At 42.1% G+C, this 22674-nt stretch overlaps 2 protein-coding genes across 2 annotated transcripts in view; both read left to right on the top strand.

The window, feature by feature from the left end:
• MPC1 (mitochondrial pyruvate carrier 1) overlaps positions 1-22674 on the top strand; it is a 546410-nt gene that overhangs the window by 404640 nt on the left and 119096 nt on the right. The gene's annotated exons all lie outside the window — the stretch shown is intronic.
• Positions 1-22674, top strand: part of RPS6KA2 (ribosomal protein S6 kinase A2) — a 176066-nt gene that overhangs the window by 71727 nt on the left and 81665 nt on the right. Inside the window, exons 2-3 of the mRNA XM_076333972.1 lie at positions 382-498; positions 4706-4787. Coding sequence (XP_076190087.1) covers positions 382-498; positions 4706-4787 — 199 coding nt within the window. The remainder of the gene's footprint in view (positions 1-381; positions 499-4705; positions 4788-22674) is intronic.

The raw sequence follows: 22674 nt of genomic DNA, 5'->3' as shown, positions 1-22674 counted from the left end.
AGGGAGAATGAGAAAGTATGTGGAGGGAAGTGTGCTGGAGCCTCTGTAGTACAGATTTGAGCACATGCCACTCTGCTAGCAAGGTCTGCGATGGGCACACCAAGCTCTGCAGTGTATTTCGGTGTTTCAGCTTGCATATTCTATCTTTACCTAGTCATAACTTAAGGCTCAATAAACAGAAGCAGCAGGCTTGGATGTCCTGACATTACCCTCCCCAGCCAGTAACAAGCACGTGGAATATTTGGACAAGCATTTGTTTCTATTTTCAAAATTTCATACATGATTGTAGCATCATAGAAGATGAGATTTTAATAAACAATATGTTTCCTTAGGATAACAGCTCTGATTTGGGGATTTTGTTTTTTGTTGTTTCCTTTGCAGGAAGAAGGTATCGTGAAGGAAATAGATATCAGTCATCATGTGAAGGAAGGTTTTGAAAAAGCAGATCCTTCTCAGTTTGAGCTGCTGAAAGTGTTAGGACAAGGTTCATATGGAAAGGTAATTTTTAATGCCATCTAGTCGCCTAGAGCAATATTGAAAATGTCATGTCCTTTGAGTTCATTTACACTGGTAACATTGTCCCTATATAAATTATATTGTAAAGGCAGATAAGCAAGCCCAAACTCCTTCTACCTTCATTTTAATAATACTTTTGTCTTTTAGCTGGATTCCTGTATATAAACCAGTTTAGGAAACAGTGCTTATGGCTCTGGACCTGGACTAATGAGCACAAGTGAGCATTAGTAAGCATCACTGTTTATAAAATTAGACCTCCCCGCCCTCTTTCTGACCTACCCACCAGGGAGGTGAGTGTGCCACTGCTGCTTAGTTGGAGGGTGTAAATAGGAACATTCAAAGGCTTGAAGAAGTTGGCTGTCCAATTCCCACTGAGGGCAAATGGGATCTCGAGCGCGTTTCAAAGTCCCAGGCTGCTCTTTAGCTCACACTCGGAGGCCTGTACGCTTTGCTGAGAGGATCCTGGAGTCAAACCCCAGTGCTAAAGAGAGCAATCGTTGTGCTTGAGAGCATGGGGGCAGAAAAACCTACCTGTATGACCACAAGCTAATTTGTGGAGAAACAACTTTTTTATCTTAAGTTCAAGGCTTTTCTTAATCCCAAAGACAATTCTTCTTCAGCAGGATGTGTCAGTTGGAAATGAGAGTAGGAAGGAAAGACGGAGAGGAAAGAGGGAGGAGTCAATTCAGTCTTAAAATTTTTCCATGGTTTAAATAAATAAGACTTTGAAACCTGTGGAACAACGAGCCTAATTTAAACCAGGCATGAAAGTCCTTATCATTTTAAATATATTATTTTGTGGAGTTTTGAGAAAATATTTCCCATCCTTCAATTCAATGGTGATCGTTCTGGCTAACTTGAAGAACTAACTTATACCTAAAAGTTACTGAGGCACACAGCACAAAGCTGAGCACCCTGAGGATGAATCAGGGCCTTCAGTTTTATTCCTGAAAGAAGCTATATTGAGAATATTTATCAACTTTCTGACTATTCTAGAATTATATTGATAAGCAAGTCTGTTAGAAGTTCCCTGAGATGAGAGATGTCAGGAAACTTAGCATTCACTACCAAGTTTTGATCTAAAGAATTTCTTGAGAGCACAGTAATGATATTTGAGTTTTAAATATTAAAGAAATGTGCAAAGTCAAACAACTCAAAATCAGATTTACTGTATGACTCAATACAAGAAGGAGAATAACAAGAGAAGAAAATCTCCTTTGCAAAAGTAACAGAGGCAGAATGGCCAGTTTTCAGATTCAGGCAGTAAAGAGTTTAGAAATTATTCACTGGCTATCTTAGATTGTACTGATGTATTTCATTATTAACTGTCTGAGTTGGCCTTCTAACTTTAGGCATTTTATAAGCAAAATGCCTAGTCTCTGCCACCACGTCCCAAAAGGAGATCTGATTTCTGGGACACGTTCCACTGGGGGATCAGAGTGTGAGTGTGGACATCGTAGCTGTTTGGAGCTGGGTGTGATTACAAATCACTTTCCATACCTTATGTGAAACAGGTCAGTAAACTCCCTAAAGCAGCAAAGACACAGGGGAGGGAAGTCTGCTCTGTGTTTCTTATGCAGTCCCCAACCACCTAAATTTTCATCACCTTGGTATTTGAGCGGATGATTCAAATCCATAAGTCTCTGGGGACGCAAACTGCTTGGTTTTCAAGTTGTTCACCTGACGCCTAAATAATTTCTTGCAAGATTAGAGAAGATGTCTTTGGTGTCAAAGAGAGTGCTCTCAACACTCTTGAAAGTCACAGCACTTGCTTAGCTTTCTAGGTTGGGATTTGAGTGATATACCCATTGCTTCAGCTAAGGGAGTTTTGCTAGTTCAGGTGTTAACAACCTGAGGTGTTTGCATGCACATCAAACCAGAAATTTGAAAGTCATGCTCAGCCACGTGCCTGTGCTATTCTGGCAAGCTAATATAGTATAGCTAATATAACCAGTCAAGTAAGCACTCCAGGACCCCTTGGTGGCTTCAAGAACAATGTGACTTTACCTTTAAGAATAATCAGAAGGACGGCATTATTTTGCAATACAATGCATTTTCATTTGTTCTGTTTCCTTTTTGGTTTGATGATTATTTTGATGTCCTCTGAAACAGCACAGAGTGTTCTTGACTCATCTGTTTCAGAGGGAATGCAGACAAGTGCCCGATCCCATGCTACAGGGAACAGCTGTCTATTGACTAGTAATGTAAATTGATAGTTTTGCTTATTACAGCAACATGGGTATTACAAGCTTTGCAAGATTACACGGCAGATAAGATATTTCTAGAACTACAGCCTAATATTTCTGCAGATGCAGCAGGCTGTGCTGTTGTATGTGCAGTACAGCTTAAAATCATTATCTTAAGGGTTTGGGGGTTTGTTTTTTGGATGAAGATTTCATAACCATTTTTACAGAATAATAATACAGCTGAAAATCTAGTGTTTTGGCAAGCTTGCTTTTGACTTTCTCCTCCCTTTCAATGTAATGCAAAAATTAAATCTTTTACTTGGGCTGGATAGCAAAATATCCCAACGTTTCTCTGACTAGCTGAACTTGTAAATGAATTGACTTCCTGTTAATGCTGGAGCAGCTGAGCTTAATTTATCATGAATGTTAATGAAAAACACTTCAGAAAGTCTTATGTGTTCCTGTTGCAGCCAGATTTCATCATTTGTTCCTACAGTTGTGAGTACCGGAGGTATTTGTATGTTCATCGAACTAGGAAACAGGAGATGGGAACAAGCAACATGAGCCCAAGCTCAGCTAGTTAGGGCAGCTCAGCTGAGGAACTGTGCATATCTCATATGCACAGGAAACATCTTGAGAAGGAAAGTCTCACCAAAAATGTATCAGATTGTATTGTAGAAGTGCTGTAGCTGTGATGCTGTACAGATGTAAGAGCCCTGGTTAAGGTGTTCAGGGAGAATTTACCCTTTTCTTTTTTTCTTTTCAGCTTCTCTAGCTGATTGTTAAAAGTTGTCCTCTCTCCCCACAAACCTTTCCTCAAAGGGTGTTTCAGAAAATCATAATCTGTTTACAGATACTAGTTTTTGCAGGAGGAAGAGTCTTTCAACTTGCAAATAATGTGCTGGAAACAGACTTCCTCCGTTCTTTTTTTGGCTTTTTATATTTTGGGTGGAGGCAGTTAAGCAAGCTGCATGGTTCCTGAACAGGCAAGGAATAAAATAATTGCCACAGATTTTTGTAATCCAACTAGACATTCATTAGTTACGTAATTTCAGCTAGCCTTTGATAATTTATATCGTTATAAGTATACGCTATGTATATGGCCTTATATTTCTTTTTGCATTTGGCTTTACTTCCTGCTTCTGTCCAGTAACAAAAGTGCTGAAATAAAAGAGAGACGCTGTTGTCTAGTATTTCTGACCTCGGCAGACAGAGTGAGTACTAGGAATCGGCTAAAAGATTTCTTTATTTTATTTTCAAATATTAAAACACTGAGTGTCTTATAAAGACCAAGCTAAATTACCGATTCCTTTGTTCACTACCCCTCCAGTGCTCAGGTGCACTCAGGGGCACATAAGAACTAGTTGCATGGAGTAAAACAAAAAAGATCAGAATTTTAGCCACAATTTTATTTTATTTCAATGACAAATTTACATTGTCAGAAGATGTAACACAAATAACTATAACAGAGAAAACTGTCTTTATTATAACAACCTATTTGTTAATCAAAATAGTCCTACTTTTTAAGTATGTACAACCAGATTTTCAGCTGTATGAACTTTTTGCTTCAGTTACATCTTAGGCTAGTCACCATTCATGACTTACAGCATCAATTAAACCAAATTCTTTTTCTCCTGCATTTAATTGATGGCAATAATTTTAAGACACTGCACATTCCTAAGCACAAATGAGACATAACTTTTTTTCATGTAAAGCTGGTCAGAGTATGAAGAAATGTGCGCACACTGATTATGACTATTCACCCATCTTTAATTGAATGTGTAAGTTAATCAATAATGTTGAACATATTTTCTTTGTGAGTAAAGGCTTAAAAATGAAGCTTTCCAGAGCTAGCTCAACCAATTGCAGGTGAAATAGATACAAAGTACTTTCAGCTAGTAGTTTTCATTAGAATTCCTGAATCTGTTCCTCTGTCAAATGCAGCAAGGCTTGTAACTGGAAGTTCAGTACTCATCTATACACAAGACATCTGCTTTTTGCAGGTGTTTCTAGTGAGGAAGATCAAAGGATCTGATGCAGGTCAGCTTTATGCCATGAAGGTACTTAAGAAGGCAACCCTGAAAGGTAAGGATTGGGACAGTGGCTGCAGTCTCTATTTCTGTGCTACTTCATCATTTACTTGTCATTTTTTGCATTGCTGCTGTCTTACGGTATGTAAGACTACACAAATATGCTTCTGCCACCCTCCAAAATTCCGCCTCGCTGTAGTGAATGTTCTAAAAAAGCATACACAAAAAATGTTACCTGTGTACAGTGTGGGAGCAGGAAAACAGGGCTTCGGAGTTTTCTAGCTGCATGCTTTCTTCACTTTTTTGGTGTTATTTATAGGACTTCTATTGGGCATATATTAATTTGTATCGCAGTGGCAGTATGTGTCTGTTGCTGAAATAAACTGAAATAAGTGTTTTTAAATAAGGATATTGCTGAAGTAAAACATGACTCCTACTGGGCCGAAAGGCCTTCCAGTTGGTGCTTCTCACCATATGTCTGAAAATTCATGGGAGCATATTTTCAAGTGCAATGAGTCATTCTGAGGTTGTTGAGATCATGCTGTTCCCTAGCTCAGGACCAGTCAGCACATGGTCTGTAATAGGCTGGGGCCAAATGACTGACGTTTAAAACTGGTCATCCTCTTCTGGGGCCATTGACTGCTACAGCCTCACTCAGACCAAAAAGAAATTTCTAGTAAAGCACAGGACTGAAAAGCAAATAGAGTAAGTTCGGTCTCAGCTGAAGTCCTTACTGTTTGTTCCTCCGCAGAGTTAGGAAGATCCAGTCATCTTCTTGTTTCCCTGACCTAGCACTGTACTCTGTTTTTTCCCCTCAAAAGCCTGGCACTTTTTGCAGAGAAGGTGGACAGCGTTCATTTTGCCCAGAGCAGCTCTTTCAATCTTTCTTGGACAATGTGGGTTTGCACAATGCAATATAGTGCCTAGATTTTTATCCTAATGTGAAGAGAGATCATTTTGAGATAGTTCTGATGACTTAAAAATCCAAATTGCTTTAGCATGCCTCAATTTGGGGAACCAAAAGAAGAATGAAGCTACCGGTAATTGCAAGGTGGAGTTCCAGCAGGTGGTGGCAGGCAGACACAGCACCTCTTCTGAGTACTAGTCAAAATGGGGAAGTGGCAAACCAGGTATTTACACAGCCCTTTCCCCTGAGAAAGCCTTTTCAAAGAAACATTAGTTTGAAGCGATGCTGGCGTGCTGATCTTTTTGTTTGGAATGTAGATGGGAAAGTTTGTTCTGGCAGGACAGCATGGTGTAAATAACCACTTAAATAGTACTGGGCGTAATACATAAAAAAGTAAAAGGTCAGGCCTGTGTACACAATACGTACAATAGAGTGATTCTCTGACTTCTCAACCAAGAGAAGGACCGCGAAGTGCCCAAACTGGGCTGAACTCAACTCTCAGAGCCCTCCCCACTTGGGAAGGCTGTCTCCTGCTGGGCACGGCGTCTGAGGAAGGACTGTGTGACCCCTCTGATGTCAACACGTACCAGAGACTTATTTCTGTTTCTTTTGACAACCCAGAACTTTTCACCCAAAGTGAAAATTGGGTATTCCCTCTTTTTCTGCATAACTCTGAGGTGTGTTGAGCAGAAAGAGCTTGGGAAGGGGGAGGGTTTCTTCTGCATCCCCAAACACGATTGTTACTTAATAGTTGATAGCTAAATCTGTAATGTTAGATTCCACTGGGAGAAAAAAATCTGTATTATGGTAGTATTTTAGGAAATCTCAAAATTTAGAGATTGCCTCTAAATTTAGATTAGTGTTGCCTCAAATTTCTGGTCCGTCAAGAACAGGCATCTCTGTTTACAGTTCCTCGGTTCGTTAATACCACAGAACCACTGCTTCTCTCCTCCCTTGGCCGTTGCAGCAGCCTATTTATTGTTTTCTCAAGCATGGGTCACAAGATCCAAAAGTTGAGGCTGCTTTGTTATTTTACTGGATTGTATTTCTCTCCCTTTCAGACTACTTACCTCTCTGACTGGTAGCTCTGGATTTCCCATTAATCTCAAGATAACTAGCACATCGGTAGGAACTAATTTGTCCACACTAGTTTCTACAAGTAAGTTAAACTTGACAGCTATTTAATTTGAAGTACAAAAATGAAGGCAAAACCCCATTGGCACAGGGCAAGTGAGAAAAGCAACAACGAGGATTGCTGTCAGTGAGCTTCTATGTAACTTTTGGCACAGAGATAATATTTCTGACAGCTTAATTTCATCTTTTAAGTAAGAGTGCTGAATTGTTGCTGCCTACCTATACTCAGAAAGGCTGGAAGTCACTCCAATGTGAAGTATTTATTACCATGTCAAGTAATGGGAACAAAGCCATAAGTACTTGTTAGCACTGTGTTCAGTATTTACTGACAAAAGGAATGCTACGAGACAAATTTCTGAATGATTTTGCCTCCTAATCTGTACTGCACAGTACAGCATGGAGCAGGAAAGTCAAAGCTCTTGGTGCCGGTGCCATTGACATGGCTACACAGTCCTAAATATCATAGCAATTATTTTCTTTAGAGAAACAAATTTGCAAACACATAAAATGGAGAAATTAGAAAGAAAAGAGGAGGGTAGCAAAACTGTTTTTCTCTTCTGGATTAGTCTGAGGAACTAAAACCCAGATAAATAAAAATGTGAGGAAGTTAAATGCCTTCAGGAGTGACGGGTTAAAACTAGCTTTGTACCTTGCTCCAAAGAACAACCATAGTGGGTCCTGCCAAAGGGTTTCCTATCCCAGGAGCCTGACTCTGGCTGTGGCTGGCTGGTAACGTTTAGGAAGAAGCAGAAGTACAAAACGGTGCTTTCTCCAGTGAGTCTGCAGCCTCCTGCCTCTTTCCAGGGTAGTTGTTCCTCGTTAGCATGATCCCAACTTCACTAACAGCAAAGGGTAATATAAGAAGGGTACAGCAATCAGCAGCAGCACTCTTCAAGCATTTACAGCTCAAAAAAGTCGTTTGATATAAAAGAGGCTTTGTAGATAAATTACATTTGTAGATTTAAGCTTGAAAAAGATCTGCTAAACAGCAGAACCATTCCTGCTGTGAAGGAAGAATGAGACTCCAAAATATTCTGGTTTAGATTGTAAAAATTTGCAGAGGCACATGCTGTACATACAAACGTTTGTGAAAATGAAATTCATCTTTATCTCATGAAGGTTTATATTAAATGTAGAGTATATCTGAATAAGCACCTGTAACAGCATGGATCCTTGAAAGTGAGAAAGCTACTGCTCCTCTCAGTTGTAAATGAGAGCATCACACACAAGTTTCTTTCCTTCATGCCTCATTTCCTTTTGCAGGAGCTTGTGGATATCTGATTTTTAAAGCAGAGAACTTCCTGAAGAAACTAGATAAGAGTTTAATTCTATTTGTTAATTTTAGGAATACCTTGTTCAAAATGTTTGAGAATATTATGTCTGTTAGGTACCAGATGGCAAATACATCAGATTCAAGGCTGCGTGTATGTATAACTCTAACTCATCTGACTTTGAAACACTATTTATTAAAATACAATACCCTAATAGCTACCTTTGCAAATATAAACCCTTTTGGGGGCGTCCAGGTGCTCAAAGACATTTAAGCACTTAAATACTTTCCAAGAGTGAGACTTTTGCCTTTCAGAATGTCATTAGATAATACTATTAAATACCATCTTAAAATGTTGCTTTCATGTCTTCATTACACTCTACTTTTTTTTCTTGAAAATCAGATTTTTAGATAAAAAATTGAAAGATAATAAAGTTAATCTATATGTTTAAAAACTTACAGATACATATCAGTGACTTTTGACTGCCCGACCTGAATGCACTGTGAGACTGAGGAAACCGAAAGACAACAGGGACTGTTTATTCTGTGTATACGTGTGCCTTGTATTCACCAGCAAAGCTGGGACAGAGGGAAAGGGCAGGCTGATTATTTTTATTCACTCAGTATTTCTCTCAAGGTGTCTCAGGCTCCATCGGCTTTACTGGATGTGCTTCAGGATTCCGTGAACAAGAGCTGTTTAGATCGCTTACAGTGTAAGCCTCATTAAACACTCGTGAAGTGCCCATAAATCCCCAAGAGGCTGCTGTGCTGGAATGTAAGGGCTACATCTGGAGCTTGAAAATCAAAGACCCATCCCTCCAGGAGACATTCAATCTTAGAGAAAGTGGCATGAAGCCATAATTCACTGATATAATGCTTATGAACTTTGTAAATATTACAGTGATGATCTAGTGAAGGTTATGTGATGGGTCACGAGGAAGTAGTTTGCATCTGCCCATCTTGTTGGTAACGAGCTGTGTAAATCTCGGCACTGGAAGCTATTTGACCCTGAGAACTGAGACAGTCTACCTGTTTCTGCTTATGGGGTTTAGAAATGATAATCTGTTTTGTCAAAAGCTCTGAAGTGCTTTGCAGTTTATGATCCCCTCAGTCTAAGCCAGTAGGCTTATGGCTTTACAGTTGCGCTGAGTGCGTGTGATGGTTATAGATGCAATAAGCGATGAGAGCAGCTTTACTGACTCAGAGAGAGCTTGTGGTGTTCTCAGGGATGTTAGATTGATGGTATTCGTTATATTTAATTATAAACTGAACAACTAACTTAGATGTCACCAGCTGGACTGTGATTTCCATCTAAACCATTGATGAAATTGTAGTAGCTGCTTCCCAGTTTGAACACCAACTGAAGCGGCTTCTTCAGTCTTCCCCTGTATGCGACTCAGTTTCCCTTCAATAGCTGTGGTACTTAGATCTAAGACATTGAACTCCAGTGGTTTCCTTCTAGTCTGAAGGGAACAGAAATCCAACAAAACAAAAATCTAAGGACAATTTAACCTTATAAGGCAGGACTTAGAAAGAGCCTTCACCTCAGATAAAATTAGCTCTTTGGTGCCCAGGTTTTCAAGGTGTCTTGTCGTATTCCTTTTGGCCCCTGTGTTGGGTGAGAGGCCCTGTTATTTACCCAGGTACACCCCTTAGGTTTTGGTTTGTTACATTTTCTTAAAGTGTTCTTCAATCTTTTTAATATCCTCCTGGGCCTCTTATTACCCTCTTCTAAACAATTCATAGAATCATAGAATAGTTTGGGTTGGAAGGGACCTCGAAAGGTCATCTAGTCCAACCCCCCTGCCCTGGGCAGGGACATCTTCAACTAGATCAGGTTGCTCAGAGCCCCGGCCAACCTGACCTTGAAGGTTTCCAGGGATGGGGCATCCACCACCTCTCTGGGCAACCTCTTCCAGTGCTTCACCACCCTCATCATAAAAAATTTCTTCCTTATATCGAGTCTAAAACTACCCCCCTTTAGTTTAAAGCCATTCCCCCTTGTCCTGTCGCAACAGGCCCTGCTAAAACGTTTGCCGCCATCTTTTTTATAAGCCCCCTTTAAGTACTGAGAGGCTGCAATAAGGTCTCCCCAGAGCCTTCTCTTCTCCAGGCTGAACAACCCCAACTCTCTCAGCCTTTCTTCACAGGAGAGGTGTTCCATCCCCCTGGTCATTCTTGTGGCCCTCTTCTGGACCCGCTCCAACAGGTCCGTGTCTTTCTTATGCTGAGGGCTCCAGAGCTGGACGCAGTACTCCAGGTGGGGTCTCACCAGAGCAGAGTAGAGGGGCAGGATCACCTCCCTCGACCTGCTGGCCACGCTTCTTTGGATGCAGCCCAGGATACGATTGGCCTTCTGGGCTGCGAGCACACATTGCTGGCTCATGTCCAGCTCTTCATCCACCAGTACCCCCAAGTCCTTCTCGGCAGGGCTGCTCTCAATCCCTTCATCCCCCAGCCTGTATTGATACTGGGGGTTGCCCCGACCCAGGTGCAGGACCTTGCGCTTGGCCTTGTTAAACCTCATGAGGTTCACAGGGGCCCACTTCTCCAGCTTGTCCAGGTCCCTCTGGATGGCATCCCATCCCTCTGGCATGTCAACCACACCACTCAGCTTGGTGTCGTCTGCAAACTTGCTGAGGGTGCACTCAATCCCACTGTCTATATCATTGATGAAGATATTAAACAGTACCGGGAAAGTCCTGACCACACATCCAGTTTCCTCCAAGTCCAGACCCCGCAGCAGAAGTCCCCTTGCCCTGCTGTTCAGAGGAAAGGCTACATGCTCTGCATCCTCGGGAACTGCTGCCTTCATATGGCTTATTTACTCTGAGAATTGTAACTGTCCAAATGTCAGGGCTCTGAGCTCAAAAAAAACGTTGCTCGACCTAGAAGTGCCCTTAGAGATCCAGCTGAGACATAGACTCACCCCTCTCCACAAATAGCCATACACTAAATTTTCAATGGGGAGAGGAAAATCTGGGAAGGAAATAGCAACTTCTGTGTGCACAAACACAATGACATTTGATTCCTCTGTATATTTCACAAGCGGCTCTAAAATGTAAAGATCAGCCTAGTTGGTACGTGCTCAGCCACACAGCAATGCTCTTGGGTCACCATCTGGACCTTGCCCATTCACATGCAAGCTTTGTGGGCCAGGAGTCAAGGAGAAGATCTCCAGCTTTGTGCTCAGCTGCAGAATGTGCCAACCTTGCCCATCACAATTTAGGAGCAAGCTGGAATTAGTAGCTGTCATCCAAGGAAGCAGAACTTTCTTTCGTCCCGTGGGAGTTTTGAAAATGAAACCTGGAAGATCTTCAACTCCCAGTGCTTAGAGGTCACCATTGGGCTGTGGCTTTACTATGTTTTTGCAAGGCTTCTTGCATCAGACCACCTCTTTCTTCCTCCACTGAAAAGTCAGCTTACCTAGGGCTTGCTTTCTGAAGGAGGAAAGGGTACAGTACATTTGAGAGAGCTTACTTAGGTTGTTTCTAACGGACTGTGGAGGCTAATGTGTTCATATATTCTAAGGAAAATGAACTGTGGTTAGGAAACTAGCTCATTGTGTGTCAGCAAATATTATACAGCATCCCAGCCTGAATATACAGCAGACTGGACGGGTCAAAAATGACAAAGAGCATTGCTGGAAGTTTATTTTCATAACGTTTGCTGAAGAGCATTGACTTGTGTTCATCGAGATTGTAGCTTCTGGGTTAGATACTTAATATTCTTTAGTGATTCTGTACAGTGTTTGGATTCAGGTTTGGATGAGAAGGGAAAACTTTTGCCTATGAATATAAACTGAGCATGCATCACTTAAAGATTTTATTATCTGTTTCTATTCAAGCCATGTGGGATTTCTCATTGTATGAAGTCCTGATTAAATTATAGCCTCTTCACAATGCCAAGTGCATCATGAAGATCCTGTTAGGCAAAAATTTCCACCGTTAAGACATTTAAGAAATGAACTCTAGATATTAAAAATGCTCTCTGCTTTGTAGCAAGGGAGCATTTTGGCTAGTTTGTTTTTACACAAAAACCTGTTGTTCCTCATGGAGCTTTTCCTAAGTGCCAAAGAAAATTCAGCTTTCTCTTCGGGAAAATTTTGACTGTTGAGTTCTGTATGGGGTCACCTTGTTAAACGTGTTGCTCGGGTTGCTAGATAGCAAGTTCTTCCTATTTTCCTAAGGAGGACAGAATTATTAAGTCTTTGCCTAAATACTGATAAAAATTATAATAAATCTTCCTATCTTTCTCCCTGTTATTCAGCCAGACTGATTCCCATAGGAGTACGCACTTCTGCACTTGTCACACACGCTGTACGTAAATGCAGCGGTATCGTCCAGTCCTTTCCTGCCCACACATTTGTTCCAGTACAACTCTGCTATTACAGTAATATCAAAATATAGCTCACTGCATTGTTGTATGTTCATTTGGAATGCAGCTTCAGTAGTATGTTGCTGCCTGAGATAGTTTCGTTTTATTCTCCCAAAGGAAAGCACAGGACAGGACTCACAAGCAAACCCCAGCTTTCTCCATGAGAAGTTCAGTGGCGTAGCAGAAACTGTGATGGGAGTCCTAGCATCCAATAGCATTGGTCCTTTGGCTTGGACCAGGCTTCTGAAGCAATTCTTTCAGTCATCCCCATTTGCTGTGCCTTGGTTTGCCGGGCACAGCAGCTTCAGAGCACACAAGCTGGGTTCCCTCCTGATGACACTAAACCAGGAGCACACCCAGTGCCCTCCAGCTTCTCGTTGGCATTCAGGCCGTGGGACCAAAGGGTGACATCAACCCCTCAGAATGCGTACAGTGCGGGGGGACCTCAGGTCCCAGCACCCACTGTTACTTTCCATAGGTTGCTGGCTGCACCACACTGCTTGCTAGTGTAGTCATAGGTTTAAGCCAAAGTTTCAGATGTTGCTATGAAGACACCGAGTGTACCTGTGTTTGCGTTTTTCACTAGGTGTAGCACAGAGCTGTCTTAATTTTTTCCAACTTTTTGCTAAATTAACGTGCCCCTGCCCTTAGCTTCTAATCCTTGAGCAGTTCCATGGGCCCCATTAGAAGCAGCTGCAAGTGTTTCGTTATTCAGGTATTCATATGATGATTCCCTAGAGAGCACAAAGGACATTCAAATCTGAAGTCAGAGGAAGACAGCACTGAAAAGTCTGCTGATTTCTTTGGCAGAAAGGATATGTTCTTCACTTGTGATCAAATTTTACAAGTTTGTTCTAAACGTTTGTTGAGTCACACTCTTCTGTCAATGAAATATGGAAAGAATGACTTCCTTACATTTTCTAAAAAAGCAGCAGCTCTTGCAGGTTGCATTTGAATGTGTCCCCCAGCTATTCCAGCCAGTCAGGGAATGGTGGCTGGTTTTTTTCAGGAATGAGTAGTCCATCATACCCATTTCATTATTGATAATAAAAAGCAATTTTCCAAATCCCCTTGTAATTTTCAGTCAATTTGCTGTCTACCCCTTTAAAGTTGCAATTGATTCTGCTGTGCTTGACACAGTGAATAAGTAGCAATGCAGACACTTGAAACTGCAGCTCCTGTAGGGGCCATCAGTAAAAGGCTTTCAGACCCAAACTCATTCTTCAAAGTCCCCATAGTAGACTTGATCAAGGGCTTTCACTACTGCTTGTTTTCCCTTGGATTATTCTTTTTGTCGTATTCATGGCACTGTATATCTAATGACAGCTATTTGCAGTTATTCCCGAACTGGTTGTTGCTTTAAGGAAAAGACCACTTTTGATATTTTTTATTGTCAAGTAGCAGTTTGCTGTTAGTTGCTTTTGGTATAGTTTTGGGAATTGAGAGACTACACAGACAGTTGTCCTGAAGCCATGACTGAAATGTTTATCCATTTTGACAAATGTGGTGCAATTTCATTTTATCTGTAGAAAACCCACTTTACCAGGAAAGGACCAGGAGGTGCAACAGCCTTTGTCAGCCCTCACACCCCTCACCAGCAATAGCTGGAAAGCACAGAGAGAGGAGAGAAAAGCACAGCTTAGTTTAATTGGAACAGGTCTATGAAGAGTGAAGTGAAGCTCCAGCTGAATGAACGAGTCTGGAGTGAGACAGGCACTGCTGGCTGTGCACAGTGCTCTGCCTGGGCTGAGTACCTGGGAGCGAGGACTGGCCGATCCCCAGGACAACTGCAGGGTCTCAGTGGTTCTGCTTTGGGAGCCTAACTCATGTCCCTGCCCAGGTCTGAGCCAGGTAAACCCACTGGTGTGGGACTCTCAGAGGGCACCCCCTGCCTTGCACTGCTACTAAAGCATCAGCTGGAAGGTACCTGAAGGAGTCCCGCAGCCCACCTCTGACCTAGGGTGGCAGAGCTATGCTTTTGTCATTCCTGACAGATGTTTGCCTAACTCATTCTTAGACTCTCTAGCCCTACTATTATAAAATGCTTCCTAACATCTGTCCCGTATCTGCCTTGCCACAGCTGAGGCCATTAGTTCACATCCTGTCTGCTGAGAAGAGTTTCCTCTCTGCAGTTTTCTTCCACATCTTGAAGACTGTTATGTTTAGCCTCCATCTTTTGTAGGCTGAGAATCTTTCCTCTTCCTTTCCTTCCTCAGGGTTCATTTCTTCTAGATGTCTGGGTTAGGAGAAGATTTAGTTTTGCTAGCGCTGGGTAAGTCGGAGGCGACAGTGTGATCTGCTCTGGCTGTATGCTCCAGACCTCAGGTCCCCTGTGAATGCTTTGTTACTACAGTAGTAGCAATGCCCCCACTCTACCAAGTAGACTGTTGAAAATTCAGGGTTTTTTAATTGAACAGATAAAAATGTCCTGCTGCAAAGATGGCAGAGTGGTCATACTGTTGAGATATTGAATGTTTGTTCCTTTGGGGAGTCCCATTCAGAGAAAGTTCCTAGGAAAAGCCAGCCCTCAGGTAGAAGGATTCATAATACGGCTCTTCTTCACATTGCTGCTCAAGATAGCAGCATTTCTGGAGGGTGTGTTCAGTTTCTCATGGTTGCCTGCAGCTGTCAACCTCCATTCCCCTTCTCTCATGTGTTTATTTTCAGAATTAAGCAGAACATCAGTGGGCAGGACGTTCCCAGGCCAATCTGGCTTTACCAGTGTTAACGTAACACCGGCCACTGTTTTATCTTGCCTGCTGCCCTTCTCCTTTTGCCTTTCTGGCTGGTGTCCTGTAGGCCAAATGGGAATCTTCAAGTGAAAGTCTGCTTTTCTGGTTTTCTTTTTGGCTTGGTCTTGGGGCTTGGATTTCTTTTGTGTCTTGTTTATCTTGCGCTGTCTTTAAGGAGTTTTTTAAGCTTTCTGTTTGCTTGTAATGCTTCTAATTTTAAGAAACCTACTGCTGAAAAAGAGAAGCTATTGCTGGCAACCCATTGAGTCAGCTGCACAGCACGTGAATGAACCACTGGGAGTCTTGTAATCCTGCCTGACATCCAAGAGCTTGCTGTTGGTACCACAAGGCTGCATGAATTACAGGAAGAGAAAAATTACTTTTTTGGTAAATATAGGCTCAAATGCTTTTAGTCTTCATCTCCTTTGAATTTATGTCATGTAGTCTGTTCTTTCATGGCAGGCTGTGTTTGATGTAGGAGCTGGTACCTCGGTTTAGGAGTTACAAGACTTTGGCTCTGCCCACATCGCTGCTGCCAGCCTGCTGCATGAACATAAAGCAGCTACTATTACTGCTGCTCCTCTTCTCAATCTCCATATCTGTAACGTTAACCTAATTATGCCAGCCTCCTCTTCACAGTGCTCAATGTCCTTATGAAAAGTAATAGTCAGATATTAATGGAGATGTTATTAACACTCCTCCCCGCTTAAGTGCAATCTGCTGCATTATGGAATTTAATGGCTAAAGAATCTGAAACAAGAAATTGTTAGGAAATGTCTCTTCTGTATAATGCATTGACTATTTGAAATAATCAGAGCTATGAATCAACTATACGTTTGCATAAATTTGTAGCTGTAGTGGAAAGCTAAACTGGAAACACAATAGCTAAATATCACTGGGATTTTTAACCTCCCTGATGGACTCTGCAAGTCTTTGGCTGTGGTACAAATCCATTATCTATATGAAAAGTGTTTGTTCTGTTTACTGAATAAGTTGCCCCAGTTGGAGCATCCAGCATGATTGCCATTTAACCAATTTCATCTGCCTGCAACTGTAGTGCATTTATAGTTGGTTGGAAACCAATTTCATAAGCATCCTCTGGGAGTTGCATCCCACTGCTTTTACTGGTTCCCATAATACAACAGAAAAATGTTATTTCCTTTCAAGCACGAGGACAGATTAACAGAGAGGTCAACACTGCCACTTGATGCCATTTTAAGTCAGAGTGACGGCAGAGGGTAGGGGCTCAGTTGTACTGGCAGTGGTTTGCCTCACAGCATTGCAGTTGGATCGCTTGTAAACCTTCACCAAACAGCTGGCCAGGTGTTCTGTTCGCAACCGCTGCTGGAAGTGTACTAGCACTCAGCTGGCTCTCTATAAAAGTTAGATGGCACAGTGTGGGACGCTACCATCTGGGATTTGTTTCGACAGAAACAAAATTGTTCTCTGTGTTTTTATACTCTTCATGTGGGTTACACATGTCAGTTACGGCCTCCTCATGGCTGTGGCATTTGCTCCAAGTTGGAGGTTTTGATGATGTTCGAAGAGACACCAGCAATCAGTGTCAACGACAGTCTCCCCTTTCTATTTTGTCCACAGCGTTTTCTATTTGAATGCAGCTGTAATTGATACACTCGAGAGGTTTCCATGGTGCAGTAATTTAACTGACATTTTCTCAGCAGCAATAGATTATTTTTGTAAATTTGGGCAAAGCCTGAATTTCTCAGACAATTGCGCTGGGTCTCTGGTCATCTTTCAGACTTCATTTGTGCTATGTCATAGTTGCCATTTAGTGGGCAATTATCATCAACACCATTAAGTCAGAGCTGCCTTTCATGTTCAGAGGGAGTTTCAGGTTTATGGGATTGAACTGCTATATAGCTTTTGTCAATGCTGATCAATTCAATTTTGTTTTCATTATGGGTACAATAAGCTATGCAATGTAAAATATTAATGTCATACATCTAGGTAGGATGTAAATAGATGCAGGTACTAACTTGACCCTTGCATGTTATCATAAGAAATAAATATTTTCAAATGTACGTTTAGAAAGACTGTTTTGTATTTTTGTTTTTACATGGTGTTCCCCACATTTTGGGTCACCTTTACCACCTACCTCTGTCTCCTAGGATACTTCGCCATAAAGGGGAAAGGATGGGCCTCTAGCTTGTGCCCCCTCTCTCTTGCTTTGTTAGGAAAATAGCCAGCGGCTTTGCTCTGCAGCTCCAGCGAGCGCCCAGGGGCAGACTTCTATGCAGAAGACGGCTTCTTAAACAGCACACTTTGACCTCGGTACCAAGAGAGCCAAGAGGCTCTTCCTAGACTGTCGCACTAAATGCACAGCCTTCATTTAGCTGAGTTTCCAACCTACTGAAATCCAGACACCCCCATTTTCCAGAAGCCCCTCAGTTGTCCCCAGGTGAGCTGGTGCCCTCCAGATTCCCGAGGGCAGCTTTCTAGGGCAGTGGGAAGCTACCACCCCCCGAGCCAAGCATCGGGGGCAGTAGTGGGCTTGGAAACACGATCTGGTGTGTGGAGCTAAGAGAAAGGCAATAGGAAGGGCAAAACTGCAAGTGGAGAAGTGGAGGGTCAGGAAGAGAGAGGGTCATGGATCGTGGGCAACACTTGCTCCAGGTGTCATTTTGAGAGGAAGACTGAACTTTGTGGCAGGAGCGAGACGGGGCCAGAGCTGGTCTTCTCTGCAACTTCAGGAAGGAGGCAATGGCTGACTGCCAGCTTCTCCAGAGCATCCCACCTCCTCCCGCCCCTTTCTGCTTTGGACCTGAGAGGGGGCTGCGAGGGAAGAGGGCTGCTCGGCTCCAGCGCTGGCAGAGTGGGTGCTCGGTGGCTTCCCTTGGAAGAAACGAGAAATGGCAGGAGCAAGGCTGTTCAGCTCTGCTGCCGGGGCGGGGATGGAAGGGATCTGAAGGGTGGCTTATAGGTGAGACAGACGGAGCAAAAAGGAGGCGATCATGAGGTGTCAGAGCTGAATTTGCTGCATGAGATTGGCCAGTGTCCGAGGACTCCCTACATGCGTCTTCATTAGAAACATGCAGAAATCCTGCCGTGCTGTTATGACACACTTGGTTTTTAATTTGCTATAGAGAGTTTATCACATGAGAGGGTTTGAGAGCACTTTTTCACAAGCAGAACAAAGCAAGCAATTTCCAAAGCAAAGCTTTGAGGAACCCTGAAAGTTTGCACTCTGCGTGGGAGGAGTATGATTTAGTGAGCAGTCACTGGAAGGGCTGCAACAAGGCTGGTGGCTGCTGTGCTGGGTGGCCCCGGAGGAGCTGCATTACCCCTCTCACCTCCAGGTATCATCCACAGGGTAACAGCTGTAGTGATCCAAGGCTCTCGGTAAGGCTATTTGAGATCTCAGAATTAAAAGCACTGTGTGGAAGCTAAACTGCTCATGGTTATTCTTCACAGGGTTTTCAAGTCCCTTCCCAACACGAATTTTTAGTTTCTGATTTTTTTTTCACTTTGCTGGAATATTCTAACATAGTGTTACAGGCATTAATCCTGCTACAAATGACTGCTCTGTTTCAGTCAGTCTCCCAAACACTTGTGCACAGTAGTGAAATCTAGATTTTTTTTTTAAAAAGTGTGCTTTATTGAGGTGGAGTCACTGCAGCACAGTAGCACATAGTGAAAGATGTGCAGCCAGGGCAGGCTGGTTTCTTACTAAATCATTCTTTATCTTTTTCTGTTCAGTTTTATTTTAAAATGTGTCAGTTTTATTTTAAAATGTGTCAAGTGATGAGGGTCCAATTCCAACCCTTCACTCTGCTCCATAGGGGTTCAGCTGGTTACGGTTTGCCTGACACAGCCTACATTTCCTCTTTTTCTGTTTCGCTTACCTCCTCCTATTTATATTCCTTTCTTTCGTTTTATTTTGATAAATAATTCTTCTCTGTCCTTCATGTTTATATCCTTTAAATATTTATCTGCTCTCCTCCTGTCTCCCTTTAGTCATTGCTTAGTACGGTTTATGTTTAGCTCTTGGCAGTTACCCAGTGACATAGGAAAAAGGAAGATTTCCTTTTCAGTTAGGTATTCTTTTAGAGTTCAAGCAGCTATGTATATTTTCAGAACTGTATACAGGGACTGAGATGGAGATGGTGAGATCCTATTACTGTCAACAGCAGTTTTACTACTGACTCTTTTAGGGCCATGATTTCACCCAGAGACTCTCTGAACTTAGTCATATCTTCCACAAGGCTCCCTATACGGTAACGGAGTCCAGGCTGAAAAATAATTTGCGACTGTCTGAGCACTGTGTTTCTCTCCTCGCAGCAGAAAACACTAGATAGATCAGCCTTTTTTTCTTGTTGTTTGTGTGGCCAAGGCTTGCTGGTTGCAACGCTTTAGTCAGTGTGTCGGTAACGACACAAGACCAGGCTTTTCCTTATGCTCTAATTTAGGAAATAACCTTGCCTTGACTTCACACCCTACTTTCTGATGGGACTGGAGGCTTCTTCAGTGACAGACAGCCGTCTCGCAGTTGCTCAGTTATTTTTATGAGACAAACATATCAATGGAGCTATATTAAGCATGTCTGCGTAGCATGTCAGGGCCTGGGCAAAGCAAAGGTTTGGTTTGCCTGAATGTTGACATTAAATGCCACAATTTACTTGAAATATTTGAGTTCTAAATTCCCATCTATTTTATGTGCAAGTATCTCGGAGGGCTGGGTTGCAAGCAACCTGATAAACCATGCTGGACGAGGTTTACAAATAGAAGCTGTCTCAGGGCTTCATATCTCCTAAATCAACTGAGCGTCCTTGGTTTTGGATGATAAGCCACTATCCCAGCTTCCTCAGTGATGCCTTAAATGTACTAGTCACTCATTATACAAATCAAAATATTTGGAATTTAGTAGCTAAAATGCTCATCCAAAACATTTTGTTAGAGCAAGTCAGATTAGATTGGCTCTGTGTTTACCACATCTAAGCAGCCTAATGGAAGAAGTGTTTAGAGTGAGAAGTCAGCCTAGTGCAGTCGTGGCCAGGGCTGCTGCGTAGCTCGGGGTGAATGTTAACATTTGCCTCGTGCTCCGTGACCGATCCATCCAAACCCTCCCTTCTGAGAAATGCACCTCTCACTGTCCAGCCACAGCCTTGCGTTACCCGTATGAGAAGTAAGCTGTCAAACTGCTCTCCAATTAGGCCAATCACAAAAACATTACTTCGTATTTTTGTATGATTACCCTACATTTAGAAGACATGGGGTTGGGTTTTTTTGTTTTAAAATTCCTGATGGGCTCAGTGAACATATTTTTCCTGAAGCACTTATAAATCCTCTTTTTTATTATTCCATCTTCTTCTGAATGTGCATTACGATTGATAAAAGATTCAGCGTACCTTTTCTGGTAGAGTGTCTATCCACAAGAACAGGACCGTTGAGTGAAATTTCGCTTGAAAAAACATTGATAGTAAGCATTTCAGCAGAATACTTTGGTTTGATTGTATACGTTTTAAAAAATTACTTTATAGTTTTATGTTATAATTAGTGTTTAAGAAATAATAGATCAAAAATAAATTAAAACCGTTAACAAAACAGTACTTGATGCACCCAAAACAATTTTTCACACTTTAGTTTTGGCAAAACTTGCTGAATTTAGGCTTTTTGTTCCAATTCAGAACAAAAGCCACAGCAAGAACATCTTTGAAAATGTCCAAAATTCCAAGTTTCAAGCAGCTCTACAGAAAACTTTTACCAGGATTAGTTCAGCCTATGAGCAAAACTGCCCTGGTGACAAATGACAGCATCCCAGTGCATACATTCTCCACAGAGGGATAATACCACATTTCCGATCCTTCCAGGAATTTGCACTTAATATTATATAAAAGATTGTTGGTCTTGTCCATAAACATCCCAACTGGACCAGGCAGAAGGTTCCATACTGTGCCATTAAACAAAATAGCAGGGGCTCATATAACAAAACAGAAGGGACTCGGGCGGGCTTTAAATCACTCTCATGCAGGGGCGCTTTGCCCTGAGTTAGTGTCCCAAGGAGCTCCCAGGGGAGCTCCAGCACCACCCTCACCCCCGTCCAGCTCTGCCAGGCTTTGCAAGTGAATTAGTAGTTGCTCAAAGGTCCTGAAGGAGAAGAAACTTCCCTTTCAGTACAACTGGCTTTTTAGGCCCAGAGAGATTAAATAAAGGGGGCAATATTTTTTTTGTAGAAGACTGGCGTAAGAGGAAATGTCTTTGCATTTTCACCGCTGAGCCAGTGGTTACTCCCAATACTTTTCAATCATAAAAGCTGTATTTTTGCCTTTGATGATACGCTGCAGAACATATTTGTGGTGAATACCAAAGCACAGACAGTTTTCACACTTCCAGAGTAAAGTAATCCGCAAACTTTATTCAGCCCTGCCTGTAAAACCCACAAAGCAGGTGTGTTTTAAGAGCAAAGAGAAGCAACAGTTGATTAAACTACACTGGGCTTCAAGCTTAAAAGGCAAGCAGTGAAACTCATTACCCTGAGAGACCCAGCAGTTCCTGGATGTCTGGATCATCTCCATCTCAAGAAGGACAAGAGAAAAACAATTTCTTCGTTGTGCCTGTTGACTTAGCAACATCCCAATAGCAAACACAAGGCGAACGCTCAGTTAATACTGAAATGCCCCATGGGTAGGAAACATTAGGCTTGGTGCTGCCTCTCCTGCGCAGCTGCATGCGAGTTAGCCAGTGCTGCAGCAGGGCAGTAGCTACAAGGGAATTGGAGACTGACAGGAGATACCAGAGAAGTTTCATGGAGAAAATTAAGTCCTCTTTGGAGTCTATTTAAGAGTAGGATTGAGGACTGTATGTACCTGTATATCTTTTCTCTGTTGGATTCTTGTAGGGTGGAACTAAATTTTAAATATCTAATTTGTGAGGCGAAAAAAGGCCAACTGTCTCATAACTGTTTTAAGCAACTTTTCTTTATTGCAAAACTATATGAAACAGCCACCAGTTTCTCCCTTCAGGTCATCGTAATTTCCAGAGCTACTGATGAATAGCGTTTACTGGGACCTCTGAATTCTAAGGCCAGCCCTCTTATTCGTTTGTCATTTTGAAATTATGCCTATTCCTAGAGCATAGGTAATTAATTCCTGTCAGTAAGAGTTAATATTGAAATCGTTGCTATTGCCTGCAATAGTAATAATAATAATTATACATCTGTTCAACTGAAGCAAATATAGTAAAAAATAGGACTACGTTACAGTAGAATTCAAGAAACAAATATATCGCTTCATGGATCATTTGACAGGATATCGCATCCACTAAGGTAAATAAATTTAAATAAAGCATCTGCTTTACATTAAAAGAAAATGACCCAGGTGCAGCTATGCAGAGGTGTCAAAGGCTTTCAGTTTTGCACAAATCGTGGACAGATGTATTTCCAGCTGCAGGTTTTGGCTTTTTGGAGGAAGTTCCATGCTAGCAAATGGCAGCTTTCTCTGCTCTTCATCAAGCCGTTTATTCGGTTTGGTTTTAACGATGTTAGTTAGAACTGATTAATGCGATT

Source organism: Aptenodytes patagonicus, chromosome 3 (assembly GCF_965638725.1).
Source record: "Aptenodytes patagonicus chromosome 3, bAptPat1.pri.cur, whole genome shotgun sequence".
Classification (NCBI taxonomy): domain Eukaryota; kingdom Metazoa; phylum Chordata; class Aves; order Sphenisciformes; family Spheniscidae; genus Aptenodytes; species Aptenodytes patagonicus.
This window is presented reverse-complemented; position numbering and strand designations above follow the sequence as displayed.